The sequence below is a fragment of the Lates calcarifer genome, linkage group LG6 (assembly GCF_001640805.2).
Source record: "Lates calcarifer isolate ASB-BC8 linkage group LG6, TLL_Latcal_v3, whole genome shotgun sequence".
Classification (NCBI taxonomy): Eukaryota; Metazoa; Chordata; class Actinopteri; family Centropomidae; genus Lates; species Lates calcarifer.
In genome coordinates, this window is record NC_066838.1 from 15,508,403 (window position 1) to 15,522,068 (window position 13,666).

The following is a 13,666-nucleotide window of genomic DNA, read 5'->3' on the forward strand; positions in this document are numbered from 1 at the left end:
AAATCATGTGATTTAAGTCAAATTCATGAGGGACATTAGGCACAGACATTACCTCAAGTACTAACAGTACTATCCTTTATGACAATCACTTGAGAATATAGAGTCTAATTTACTCAATGCTTTGATGTTCTGACAGCACAGACAGAAAAAAAGCAATGTCAGAGAGGGGAGAGTTTTTTGCCCCCATTGACTTTCCTCATTGGTGGACAAAAATGGATGACTTCCATAATTCACTACATTTCCTACATATAGGTATAAGACAATCATATATCACTTCACCACTGGTTACAGAAATCCTTTTTAATCTAAACAAAGAGCCACATATCCAAGACTCATCACTTTATTAAGTGCACTGAATCATGAAACCCATGAAATCAAGAGGGACAAAGTAATTTTTTTTATAACGAAACAGTAATAGTGAGCAGAGAAAAGACTGATTATTAAATTAATGTCCTTTGTTAATATAACCTCAAACAAAAAAAACAAAAAGCCCTTAATTTTCTGTGTGTGTAGAGACCGCAAAAAAAGAGAATAGTATCAATAAAATGCAGACTCAAAACTGTATCAAAACAGCTTGTTTTCAAGTGCTGTGTTAAAATGCTTGTTTCCCCAGTCACTTATTGGAAGTAATTGTGGCAATTATCAGAGCCACAGATAGATTACATGTAAAGTACAGTTACACAAAGTGTGTTCTGGTCGGAGAGAACATTCAATGCTTTGGCTTTGGATTGAACCTCACACTGTCTTTGAAACAGGAGAATAATATCTCTTAAACACAGCAGGGTGTCTTATCTTTTCTTGGCAGCAACAGCAGCATGGGCACACTACCATGTATTTGTCTGATATTTACCATCACTGACTTAAATGTTGAATTATCCACAGAGCGATGTTCATGAACCCATCAGACTCAGCATCCACCTTGGACAGAGAGTGGTTGTTCCCTGGGTACCACAGCAACCTAAACAACACACATCAGAGCATTAGTGAATGCACAATAAAAGCCCTGTCATACAGTGCAGCATAACCAAAAAAACATGGTACTCTGAGAAGCTGCTTACCGGACTGGGACCTGCTTTGCTTTCAGAGCTCTGTAATATTCAATTCCTTGCTTGTTAGGTACACGCTTGTCATCTTCCCCTAAGGTAAGCAGTACTGGTGTCCGTACCTAAACGAGAGATCACCTTAGGTTACTACATTGTGTAACAACACCAATGAAGTCACATGCACTCAGGGCGCATACACATACCTGTGTGACATGTTTAATGGGAGACTTGTTCAACATCTGTTCCCAAATAGCAGGGTCAGGCAGACAGTCTACACTGTAGTCATAGCCAGCCTCAACCATGCACCTGCGAAATCCATAGTTAAACATCAACAGGAAGAAATTAAAAAAGAAAAAACAGGGAGAAAAGATCACTTTGAGGAAAATAGATCACAAGCTTTGGGGTCTTTTGTTCCTGCAGTGTTGGTGTGCATTATTGAACACTTCCTTCCCTGACAGTGAGGCAGGCACATGCCCTTTATCCCACTCACTTGCTCACAGCTGCCAGATGGGAATGTCAGGGATGCCAATGATAAAACGCCACAGATGTGTAGCTGTGCATAACTGACACAGTCACAAAACAAGTAAACAAATGTGGGCAAGAGTGTGGGGATGTGCATGCCAAGACGTACCAGTCTGGGATGTCTGTGCTGCCAATCATCGAGGCCAAATTGATGACAGGGTTGCGAGCCACACAGGCCTTGTAGAATCCTGGGTACTGGCCAATCAGATGACAGGCCAGGAAACCACCATGGGATCCCCCAGAAACAGCCACTTTCTGCTTGTCGAACTCACTGCCTTTTAGGACACTTTCAACAGCAAACTGGTGGGAAGAAAACACATGGAAAAACTGTAAAAAAAAAAAGAAAAAACATTTGAACGACACATGGAAAATATCAAAACAGAATACGGGGGAGTAATGTATGCTGCTGAGACACGATTTAAACAGAAACTATGACAACTAACATAGATTAATTATAGAAACCTATTGGGTCAACACTATAAACAAAGATATCACCATAAAGCAACACTGAAAGTCATTTTTACTGGCAGGAGCTGAAGATACTTTTAAAGCTAATCAATCTCATGACTTGCAAAACATTACAACCACTGTCGTAAACACCATTTGTGCCTCTTTTTTGTTCTCACTTGAACATCTTTGACGTCCTGGTTGCCAACATTGCCAGGTAATGAGAGGATACTGTCCTGGCCAAATCCAAGAGAGCCACGATAGTTCACTGAAAAAAATTATGCAAAAACCACATTATTCTTCTTATTATGCACATTATCTGCTATGCATCTGGGATAGATTTTATGATGTATTCTTGTACCAATAAACACTTTTTTTTATTGCTGGCAGAATCCTAGAAATTATTGAAGTGAGGGTGAGAATAGAGGGCTGCTGGTTCAAAACCTGGGTCATCTGAAAAAAACAGGTCAAAAAACAGGAACTGCCACCTCAGTAACTGCCACCTTGAGCACAGTTCTGCTCAGTATTCAGCATTCAAGATACTGGATACAATGGGAAGCTACAACTTCCCCACTGATCAGTAAGACCATTGTTAACAAAAAAAAGGTCTTATTTTGCACAGGATAGATAAAACTGAACCTCCTACAAGTCACAGAGCAGCAAGTATGGTCTGATCATTTTTGAAAACTAGACTAAAGTTTGAAGTTGACACACTAAAGTATCAACTCTGGTAAATGTACCAGGCAACCAAGCTATTATTGGATTTTCCTGAGCGGCATGTTCCTGAAGTACATGAGAGCGCTTTAAATGTTCACAAGATAGGGAAAAATATGTTAAGTGTCTTAAAGTGGCTAAGAAAATGTAAATTAAATACTTTTTCTAGACGACAATCCCAGCAAAGTAACTAAATTGAACGCCAAACTATCTTCTATCTGCATGGAGAAAGACTGTGAGCCTTTGGTTATTGTCTTTAACAATGTGTATAGAGCATATATTCTATCAGTGGATGTCTGTCCTCTGAGCAAGTGTCACACATGAACTTACCCAGTAATATAGCAAATCCCATCCTGCACAGGACAGAGGCGGACAGAAGCCAATCAGCTACAACCACAGAGTGAGGACCCCCTAATGAAAAAACAATTTATGTACCTTACCTTAGTCCTATGAGGCATAAATGTCAAATACTCATTTTCAACAACAATTAAAATATGTGAAACATATTAGAGGACTATGAGCTGTGTTATGAAAGAACATCCTTGGTTTTGAGAATATGATTAAACATTTTGCTACTAAGGGTACCATCGTCATAGCAACTGCTGCTGGCAATGCCAATCTTATCTGTAGCAGCAGCTCTTGACTGAACAGAAACAAATCCCAACACAGACTCAATCCTAAAAATAAATTCGACATGGATTAACAGCATGTTACTTACTTTGGAATGCAGGCATATTGCAAATCAATGCACAAAATTTGTCATATTAATGATGCTTTTTTGGATACTACATAATGTTGATACTGTCAAACATTTATGTAATATTTCCTAACTTTTTGTTAGGTAATATTACATAACTGTAGCAAAATGTTTAATCATGTTCTTTTTGTTTGTGCTAGAAAGAATGGCTATACAACCATATTGCACATAATGTGATGTAACCAACCATGAGGAGAGACAATAAGAGGAAGCGTCACTCCATCCTTCACTTCCTTTGGTTTGATCAACAAAGCTTCAAAATCAAGGCCAGCTAGAACATGGAAATATTAGTTAGTCCTTTAAAGATGACATACATGTTTTTATTTGTATCCAATAAACAGCAGAACCTTTCATAAATTTGGGGACATAATTATTCTTTCTGATTTAAAACTAAAAATGTTTATTCTTTAAAAAAAAAAAAACAAAACAGGTATACCTTACGTATAGCCTCAAATACTATATATACTTCCTTACCACTTTAGTAGGTAAACCTGTCCAAGGTAATGTAATCTAGTTTGATAAGTGTTAGCAGAAATCTCAAAGACAGGATTTATGGAAAACTCCTGTCTGCGTATTATGAAAACGAACAATTTGTATTCTTACGGTATTGACTGTTGTCTTGGTCAGGGGGAGGGGTGAAAGTCAAGATCTGCCAACAGATATCTGGCAACACCTGAGAGTCTTCCAAAGTAACCCACACCACTTCCTCCTGAGAATCCCTGGGTGGAAGGAAACCAACCCTCTGGACACAGAAATTACATGGTATTAATTGACATACAATAGTAAATTCTCCAGCTCGTGGAGTTTTATTTTTTGTGCAGTAAAATACCCCCAACCCCATCCAAAAGATTCCATTAATGCAGCAGCATACTTAATATATCCTATATATCAAAATATGAACACTCTTTTTAAAAACACCGATCCTACCAGACTTGGAGGGCAGTTTGGAGAAGAGCAGCTGACCACCATCAGATCTCTCTCTATGTTTAGCAGACACCAGTTACCAACATCAGACTCTGCAGGAAAACAAAGAACATCATTAGACAATGAAATGAATACGTTCGTGCAGTCCCAGAACACTGCTATAATAAGATCAGCTATCAGAGACTGTCAACACCAAATTTAAGTAAACTACAATATCGTGTGAGTGTGAGTAACGTCAAGGCTCATCAAAGTATCTTAACGACTCACTTGAAGTCAGAGAGGTGACGCTCCCCGTGCTTATATCCACCATCAATAGATCCTACAAGAGAGACCATAATAACTTTTTTCAGATGAAAAATGATGAAAAGGTTTTACGTGCAAAATGTAAATTTATCAGAGAAAACAGCGAGCCTTATTGTCTAATTTTTGTCATAACATGTCATTTCCCGGGAGCTGACAGTACCTTGCGGCTGCGCTGAGGACAAGCTACAATAACACGCTGACTGTCAGCTGACCAGCACTGAGGGGACAACTGAGAGCTGTAGATACCAGTAAAGCCATCTGTAAAGTCACACCAAAACAGAAAGACATCATAAGGTTTATATATATGTAGTGAAAAAAGGAGGCATTCATGTGACTACCAAGTATTCCTTACCTTCTCCAGGTCGCTGTACCACATCCACCACCACTGAGGTTTTCTTAGTGTACCAGTCATACTAGATATAAAATATGCAAAGACAGAGAAAAGCATATGTAAGCATTCAAATTCATTTTTGCCTCAACAAATATAAATGTCAACAGAATAGAAAAGTACAAGCTGGTGTATTGTGTGAAGAAATATCCATTCTAAGTTATTTTAAGTGAAGACAGTACACTTTGTACAGAAGGGAAAGTAGACATGTTGTGTGTGGAAAAGAGGCTCTATTCTGTCTTACCATACAGAGCCTGCTGCACTGCATGTGTGGCCCATAGACAGAACATTCCAAGTACACAATTCGACACTGGTCTGGACTCAGCCTGGGGGAGGACACTGCACTGGTGCCTGATGACAGCTGCTCTGAGGGGCACAACAAACAAATACTCATGAATATCTGCAGTCTTGTGTAGCTGGAAGTGCATAAAACCTGTGTGTGTCCATAGCACCTGACTTATTCAGACCTTACCTTACCTGGACATTGTTTATGAAACAGGTATTATTGGCCTTAATAATAGAAGAAACAAGCATTTACTTACCACATTTCCCACCAGTAAGATCCACATAGAACAAAGATGACCTGACAAAGAGAAGGGAAACATGAATAATTTGCAGAATTAGCTTATAACCTTTACTGTGGTAAGTTCTGACGGTCCAGCTTTAATTCAATTTTTTTCTCTGATCAGTGTAAACAGTGGTCACCTCCTATTAGGGCAGTACTTGAGGCCAAGTCTGAAGGGCTCATGCCACCAGCCCACAAACACCACACCTGTGTCACCTGGAGCCCAGAATGCCTGCAGATACAGAGTGGTAGCAACACCAAGAGAAAAAAAGAGAGAGTATGAGAACACTAGAAATGGGCAAATGTATCAAAATAAACCACCAATCATTGCTCAAACTGTTGTACTAACCTGTCCAGGTGAGATATTTTCAGGCACTCCTTCCAGCACAGAGACGTTGTCACCCTCGATGTCCAAAACACAAAGCACCGGACAGCTCTTACCAACAAGTGCCTCTCCCCAGTCCTCACGGAAGACAAACTGCTCCCCCTGCAGGAAAAGAACAGAAAATGCAAACACACAACAAGCTAAAGAGGAATGTACCAAAGAATGTTGAATTACACCTCTGAATGGTGAAAATGTTTTGTTTTTCAATAGAATTATTTCCAGTCACTTTTACAGCCTCCTTTTTATCCACTCTCAGGGTCTCCTCTTCATCCCCAATTGAAGACAACTCCGGTGACACAGTCTACAAACAGAAAATGAGATGCAGAATAACAAATTATTACCAACCTTCGCATTACACTAATCCTACAGTGCCTGTTACCTATGGCAAACGGTGAATCAACACTAAATAACATATAGGGCAGAAAACATGCTTCACTGCTCTTAGGGCCACATCCCAATGAGTGTTAAAGGCATTTTGCTTATGACAGGTGGTGGAAAATACCTGGGATGCACTCAAAATGAAACCATTTGCAAAAGGAACCAGTATGCAGTGTAGTTAAGATTGGGCGATAAGCTTATTTTCAATGGCATGCAGCAACCTTTGAGATATATTTGATCCAGTTTGGCGGGTGCATTTGGAGTGTTGATCTGCTGAAGCCATTAGTGCAGGTAACTCTGCATCATTCATTCAGCATGTATTTAAAACTTTCTATTCAATTTCAATTGTATTCTCAATTCAGATTCCTTACAGAAAACCACAGAATAGCTAGCAACATGCACCAATGCTGTGCAACAAGGCAATCACTGAGCCATTGATCTTGATCTTGATCCCAACATTGACATCATGGTTGAAAGTCTCAACCTTTAAAGAGCAGTGCTGTAGTGCCCTGTGTGATTCAGTGTTAATTTAACCTCAAAGCCAGTTTTGCTGACAGACCTGGAAGAAGGATTCTGCCTTGGGGATCTTTCTCTCTGCCACATACAAAAGGTGGGTCTCAGAGTGGGACCAAACCAAGCAGCCAAATTGTTCTAAGGATGCAAAATAGAGTGATTAACACCTGCACTGGCAAGGCATGGGTGAAAAGCAAAATGCTGATTTTAAGTGCAGGTGACTTACCATCTTCATAGACTTTGCCATGCTTCTTTAAGGCTGTTAGATCGATGCTTTTCATCTTGATGTTTTTACTCCAAATCTGCAGGGTCACAAAGACGTCAGGAGAAGAGAGAGGTCAAGGATCTTGGATTCAAAATGCAAAGTCACAGGTTACATGTGGAAAGCAGAGCACAATGATGGGCACCATACATGGGGCAATAAAAGAGTAAAGTAGAACACAGGCATTTAGCATCGTGGGTGAGACACCCAATGCTGAATCTGAGTCACACACCTCCAGAAACTGTTTGTCCTCTCCTTTGATTGAACACTCCCTGACAACAGCTTTCATTTCACCTGAAGGAGAGTCCTTGCTTAGCACCCTGACAGGAAAAACACATTGATGAGACACTGTTCACTTTGCTCAGAGTTAGGTCTGGGTGAACATCTCCGACCTCACTCCAGATGAAATGAAAAAAGGTTTACTTACTCTCCTTTAATCTCAGTACAGTTTCCTGAAGCTCCAGAGTAAACCACCGACTTGTCATCATGGAACACAATGTACTGTCGGCAAAACTTGACATTCTCATTCCTCTCCAGATCACGCTGGCTCCATTCTGGAGAGGACAGTAAATAAAATGTTACCAATTTCAACACACATACCTAGATCTGAACATTTTAGTATGGCACACACACACACCTGTGTAGATGTTGCTGTATTTGCCTCCATACTGAGAGGTGATGACAGGTCCCACATCTGCTCTGCTCAAAGAGGGGAAGAGGCTGAGTTCTCTGTAGAGCCTGGCAATTTCCTCAGGGTTGGTCATCACCTGACAACAGGCGGCAGAATAACTCACACCACGTCTCAGTGACACAAACTGTCTCACAACGAACAATGCCTTATTCATGTCCTAGCTAGGAAGCTAGCCAGCCACACACAAGTTTGTACAGTTAACAGTTTGCTACCAAAACCAGACGTCAGTTGGTAAACATAAACCTAATTCGTAGTGAAATCCAGTCAAGTGACTGCTGCACGACAGACAAAGCAACCAAGTGAACAAGCCAGTTTGTTTCTATAGTGTTTGGAGGATTTAATCTGACCAGGAACTTCCTGTGGCAAGTGACAGCAAACAACCGAACCAGAGTCCGTCAGCTAGCTTGACCTGGAAGCTTGCTAACGTTAATTCAGTTGTTATCAAAACGGCAATGACAGTGTCATTGACGCAAGCTATACATTTGTGTCTTTACAACTAAAGTTTATTTTGGTTGCGTGCGTTATCTGCTCAAGTAAATAATTAAATTTAATCTTACCTGTGACTCCATGATAGTAACGGTGTGTGTCGCTACTGTGCGAATGCCAACCAGATACAAGCACAATGGGGTGGGTGTTCCAGTACAAAGCTAGCCAAAAGTAAACCTAAGAGGGAAGCGGTTTCCTCTTGGAACTTCAAAAATCAAATCAGACGCTTCTTAAACCGTTCCTGAATGTACCAAAACACCTGCATTCGGGAAAAATTTAATGATTTATACTAATGAATAAATCGTATAGAGAAGTCTAAGACGTGAGCTAGACGACTTGGAACGTTCTCCAATAGCAGACAAACACATACCCATGCTTTTATTTTGTAGGCGCATCACCTCAGAAACACCCAAAAGGAAGATGTAGACAAGTAAAATAACTGAGCTTTTCAACGCCTTCTTGCGTTGTAAATAATAGTCTGTAGACTATTTTGAATCCCGCCTATGCATGGTTATATATTTCAGTGTAGTATTTTCTGTTGAAGCACAGTTACACATTTATTTTTTGACAAGACATACTTCTAAATTACTTTGTGTAGGTCGGTTTCTTGTGTGAATGACAACCGCCGCACTGGCTCTGTCAGTCAGCTGAGGTAGGTGGGGTCACAAAGAGCCAAGATGGCTGACTTTGAGGAGCCGCTGTCAGATGAAGAGAAGGTTTGGAGACTATTTTATTCTTTATTCAGTGCAAATTTCTCTTATTTGTAGAGAACCACTCGTGTTGTATGGTGATATGAATTAACAGTTAAGTTTTTGGAAGAGAATGCTAGTTTTTGGTCACGCATAGAAATGATAAACTTGTGTTTTCAAGCTACGATTAGCTAACTAGCCAATGCTAGTTAAAGCTCATAGTTGGCTAGCGGGTGAATAAAACGCCCATAGAGGGGTTTAACCACCGGACAACCCTACGAAAAACTTTAAAATAGTTGTTACTAAATTATGGACATAGATGTACTGATACACCTCCAAAAATTGTGTAGCAATGTCCACACTAGTCTGCAATAATTACAGTGTGGGCTACGTTTTCTTCTCACATAACGTTAGCTACATTAGCGGCTAACGTTACTTTGCTTTGGATTTCTGGGTCAAACAGATTCAGTTGCAGCTCAAATACTTGTTAGACTCACATGGCCTGAGATCAGGATATGGGTGCTTACAGTTTAGATTGAGCCTGATAGTGACACTCCCTGTAATACCAGTAGCAGCTGGAGGCAAGGCTCAAATGACTATGAAAGTAGTGTTTATACTGGGAAAGATGAAGACAGGGGATTTTCATTTTCCGTGTACCCTTCAAAACAGCTACCCGAGTTTTGAAGGGAGAAACAAGAGTGGCAACTCAATACATAAACACATACTCCTGAAAATCAAGAGGCATTTAAGGTTGAAGGTCTATGAAGAGGAAAATTGAGGACGTTGTGATGGCATGGTATGATAAAGACATGACACATTGCCTAGACAAGCCGTTTCTAATACATTATTTATTCTGCGTTTATGCACTACAATGTCCTGATGTTTGTTTCTGGAAGACATTTTCATCTAAATTACAAAATCTGTAATTGAAATATATCGATCATACTCTTAGAAGTGCATTATTTTGTAGCAAAACATACTTTGTGTAATTGTTGACTGACTTCTTTTGCATCTGAGATACTGTAGTCATTCCCCATAAATGACCAGGAAAAAAAACAATGGCTTTATTGGTCTGTAGTGTCTCTGTTTCTGCTGACTTTATGGCAAGTCATACTATCATATTTGCTGAATTAATTGGTCTTGTTTAATTGGCTTCCATAGGTCCGCATAGCGGCCAACTTTGTGACTCATGCTCCCCCAGGAGAGTTCAATGAAGTCTTCAATGGTAAGGAGCAGCTGTGCTAAGATGCCTATGCCTAATAAAAGTTACTTTACCTCTGATTTGAATCATTTATTGTTTTGTCTCTTAAGAGCATTACACAGACACTGGTTTCTTTTTTTTTTCTTGCTAGATGTGCGGCTTCTTCTCAATAATGACAACCTCCTTAGGGAGGGGGCTTCACAGTAAGTAACATTCAATTCTAATACTTATAATTTACGCAGTTTATTACACCAGAACCTCCACATGGAGGAATATATTTGCAACTTTGAGGCTTATTATTTGAAAGGCAGTGAGTTTTACAAGCATGGTCAGTGTTTTCAAAATGGTTAGTGGAAAACCTGTGTTGAAAGTATTTAGATGTCATATTATGAATGTCTGCTGTACCTTTGTGCCCATTCATGTTGTGTAGCTCCTTTGCCCAGTACAACATGGATCAGTTTACTCCTGCCAAACTAGAGGGCTACGATGAGCCGGTATGTTTCATCCTTTAAGTCTTTCCTATTCAGAAGAGCCAATGCATGAGCCAGAATTTTTTCAGCCTTCCCTTCCCTTCCTTTATAGGTCCTGATCACAGAGCATGGTGACTTGGGTCAGGGACGCTTTCCTGGACCCCCGCAACCATTTGTCGTTCCGCTTCGATCACCTAAGAAAAGAGGTGAGCGATGTGCAGCCTTATGAAGGAGATACGGCCCTGAGAAGCTGGAGAGATGCCTGTGACACTGCCCTTAGTGCCTACGTGAAAGAGCACTACCCTACTGGAGTCTGCACGGTAAGGTGCACAAAAATTGTGACAAATAGTAATCTAAGCAGTATAGACAACATTTTACCCATCCACATACTATGTGTGTGTTGCAGGTCTATGGGAAGACGGTTGACGGTCAACAAACTATCATAGCCTGCATTGAGGGACATCAGTTTCAACCCAAAAATTTCTGGTACAGTTGTCCTCCCTGCAGCAACAGCTGTTTTTAAACATTTTTGAATATATATGTATCTGATAGGATATAGTCCTAATATTTATAATTTAGCTTTACATTTTTACACACAATGAAAGTGAAACTGGTGTGTGATGCTGCTGTCTGATTGTAACGTAGGGCTTGTCTTCCTTTATCTAACACAGGAATGGTCGCTGTAGGTCAGAGTGGAAGCTTACCATTGGACAGTCCACTGCTCAGGTGGTGGGAGTGTTGAAAATCCAGGTAAATTCAATTCTGTGCACTCATCTGCATAAATAATAGCAAGTCAAGGAGGAACATTTATTTTTAAAAAACACCAGCTTACTTATGAGGTTCTTGTCTGTCTCCAGGTGCACTATTATGAAGATGGCAATGTGCAGTTGGTTAGCCATAAAGAGGTGGAGGAATCAATACCAGTGACTGTAAGTAAACACTTGTGCAAGGTCTTTCAGCATGGTTTAAACCTTACTCTTCATACATGGTGTTAGACTGGCTGTATCAGCACCAGGTATATTCAAAGGAAGTCATCCATCTCTGTTAGTAGGATAAAGGGTGATGATGGTATGTGTGTCTTTGAAACAGAATGAAAGCCAAACAGCCAAGGAATTTGTTGACATCATTGAGAACGCTGAAAATGACTACCAGGTAAGCTACCTCTTAGTACACACACATTTTATGTTTTACACTAATTGAAACATTCATAAAGAAACATTTTGAAATGTACAAATAATATATTTGACGCCTGTTTTCTTCCATGTTTTGCCCTCAGACTGCAATCAGTGAGAACTACCAGACCATGTCTGACACCACTTTTAAGGCCCTGCGTCGTCAGCTGCCTGTCACACGCACTAAGATCGACTGGAATAAGATCCTGAGTTACAAAATTGGCAAGGAGATGCAGAATGCCTAGTGGAGGGGCAGGGACTGACCAGGGAGACATACGCTCCACTTGTCCCACAACCCACCTGTACATGCGCAAGGACTAACCAAAGCAAAACTATGTCAGTATGGGGCAAGGAATTAATTAAAAACAAAAAAACAAACAAAAAAAGCATAACTGAAGATTTGCAGACTGTTAGGCACAGGTATCCATCTGCTGTAAGGAAGTTGCAGTTATGGAGAAAATCATGGTTTGGAGAAACTGGTCACTTCTGGATGTGTGTTGTGAAAGAGTTGTGTTGGGGTCAGTGTGCAGGGCTGTGCTCAGGACTGCTACATTAAAGGAGTACATCTTCCGTCAGCCATCTAAGGAGTCTCAGACCTCCCTAGACTCAGGTGTCAGAAGTTACTATATTTTTTCTTGATGCAGAGCTGTGATCATATCACAGTGGAGATCTGAGCACACAGGCAGAAAAACCAGAACTGCACAAGGCAGCTGAGAACAGAAATCAAGCACATCATCACATTTCAGGGTTTGATTTTTGAGGGACAGGAAAATAATTTTATGAAAGTGTTTCTGGAATTTGAAATCGGGTGCATCAGTAAAATCTAGACATTTGCAGGAAAATGAATAGCATTCATCTGACATTTTAACTGGTTCTAAGCTTATAGTATTGCTGAACTGACATGGAACTTAGTTATACGTTGCTAACGAAATTGACAGTATTCTTACCTGTTGTTAGCATTTAGGAGTAGCACAATCCTCAGCATAGCTCTGTTCCTGCAGCGTAGACCTATATGTTTGTCGGTGTCTGTCAGGGCTGAGGGAATGTTTACTTGTTTTCTGTTGCGCTCCACTGATGTGTGTGTCTCCACCAATGCAAGCAAAGATGACTGAAATAAGGTAAAGCAACTTCTACGCTGCTGCATCTATAATGCATTCTCTGGTCTCTTACTTTGGCAACACCACCTCCATTGCTGTACAGCTTTTCCTTTGTGAAAGGAAAACATACTCATAATAACCAAGATTTATTTGCCAAAATCTCTTTCCTATGGTAAAGAACTCCATCCTCCCACCCATGTATGCAAATTTCTATTTTAATATGCTGGTTTTTGTTTGAGTCTTAGAATATTGCACTCTTAACTGTAACAAACTATTTGTGTATTGGTCAATGCCAAGTGAACGCAAAGCAGTCGCCATGTAAGGCAAGATCATATACTGTATGTGTTACATGACTTCTGTAAGGCCACATCATACTGTATGTGTTCCACGACTTCTAAGTAGGCTGACTCTGGATCAGTTACTTGTTAGCTAGACTCTGTGCTGTGTTCAACCCTCACACTATACTACAACTGTGTGCCGATCAGTTATAAAGTTCAAGACTGTACTGCCCCATTCTGTTGTAAAAAAATAAATAAATAAATGGATTGAACATCTTGGCTGATTGTTTATTTTCCTTTTCATTTCCTGTCAGATAAACCTTGCGCAACATACCAGTCAAGATTCAGGTGACTGTCAACCAAAACTGTTTTAATAGAAAT

The 13,666-nt window shown here is 40.2% G+C and overlaps 1 protein-coding gene and 1 pseudogene across 2 annotated transcripts; one reads left to right on the forward strand and one right to left on the reverse strand.

Annotated features, from left to right (window-relative positions):
* Positions 1 to 324: 324 nt before the first annotated feature.
* apeh (acylaminoacyl-peptide hydrolase) lies at positions 325 to 8,593 on the reverse strand. Of its 2 annotated transcripts, XM_018668114.2 has the most exons (23): positions 8,450 to 8,593; positions 7,839 to 7,968; positions 7,629 to 7,755; positions 7,434 to 7,521; positions 7,166 to 7,241; positions 6,986 to 7,077; positions 6,275 to 6,349; positions 6,013 to 6,150; positions 5,804 to 5,895; positions 5,641 to 5,681; positions 5,343 to 5,464; positions 5,063 to 5,123; positions 4,871 to 4,968; positions 4,675 to 4,726; positions 4,411 to 4,499; positions 4,087 to 4,225; positions 3,671 to 3,754; positions 3,057 to 3,137; positions 2,192 to 2,280; positions 1,675 to 1,892; positions 1,247 to 1,349; positions 1,059 to 1,165; positions 325 to 958 (listed from the first exon to the last, which is right to left on the reverse strand). In XM_018668114.2, exons 1-23 carry the CDS (start codon positions 8,459 to 8,461, stop codon positions 853 to 855), a joined length of 2,220 nt encoding a protein of 739 aa, XP_018523630.1. In that variant the 5' UTR covers positions 8,462 to 8,593; the 3' UTR covers positions 325 to 852. The 2 variants fall into 2 exon arrangements, with proteins under 2 accessions (XP_018523630.1, XP_018523629.1); XM_018668113.2 differs by lacking the exon at positions 8,450 to 8,593 and having other exon boundaries at positions 1,675 to 1,865; positions 7,839 to 8,225.
* Positions 8,594 to 8,938: 345 nt separating this feature from the next.
* On the forward strand, positions 8,939 to 13,564 carry LOC108877893 (F-actin-capping protein subunit alpha-1-like; annotated as a pseudogene).
* The last annotated feature ends 102 nt before the right edge of the window (positions 13,565 to 13,666 follow it).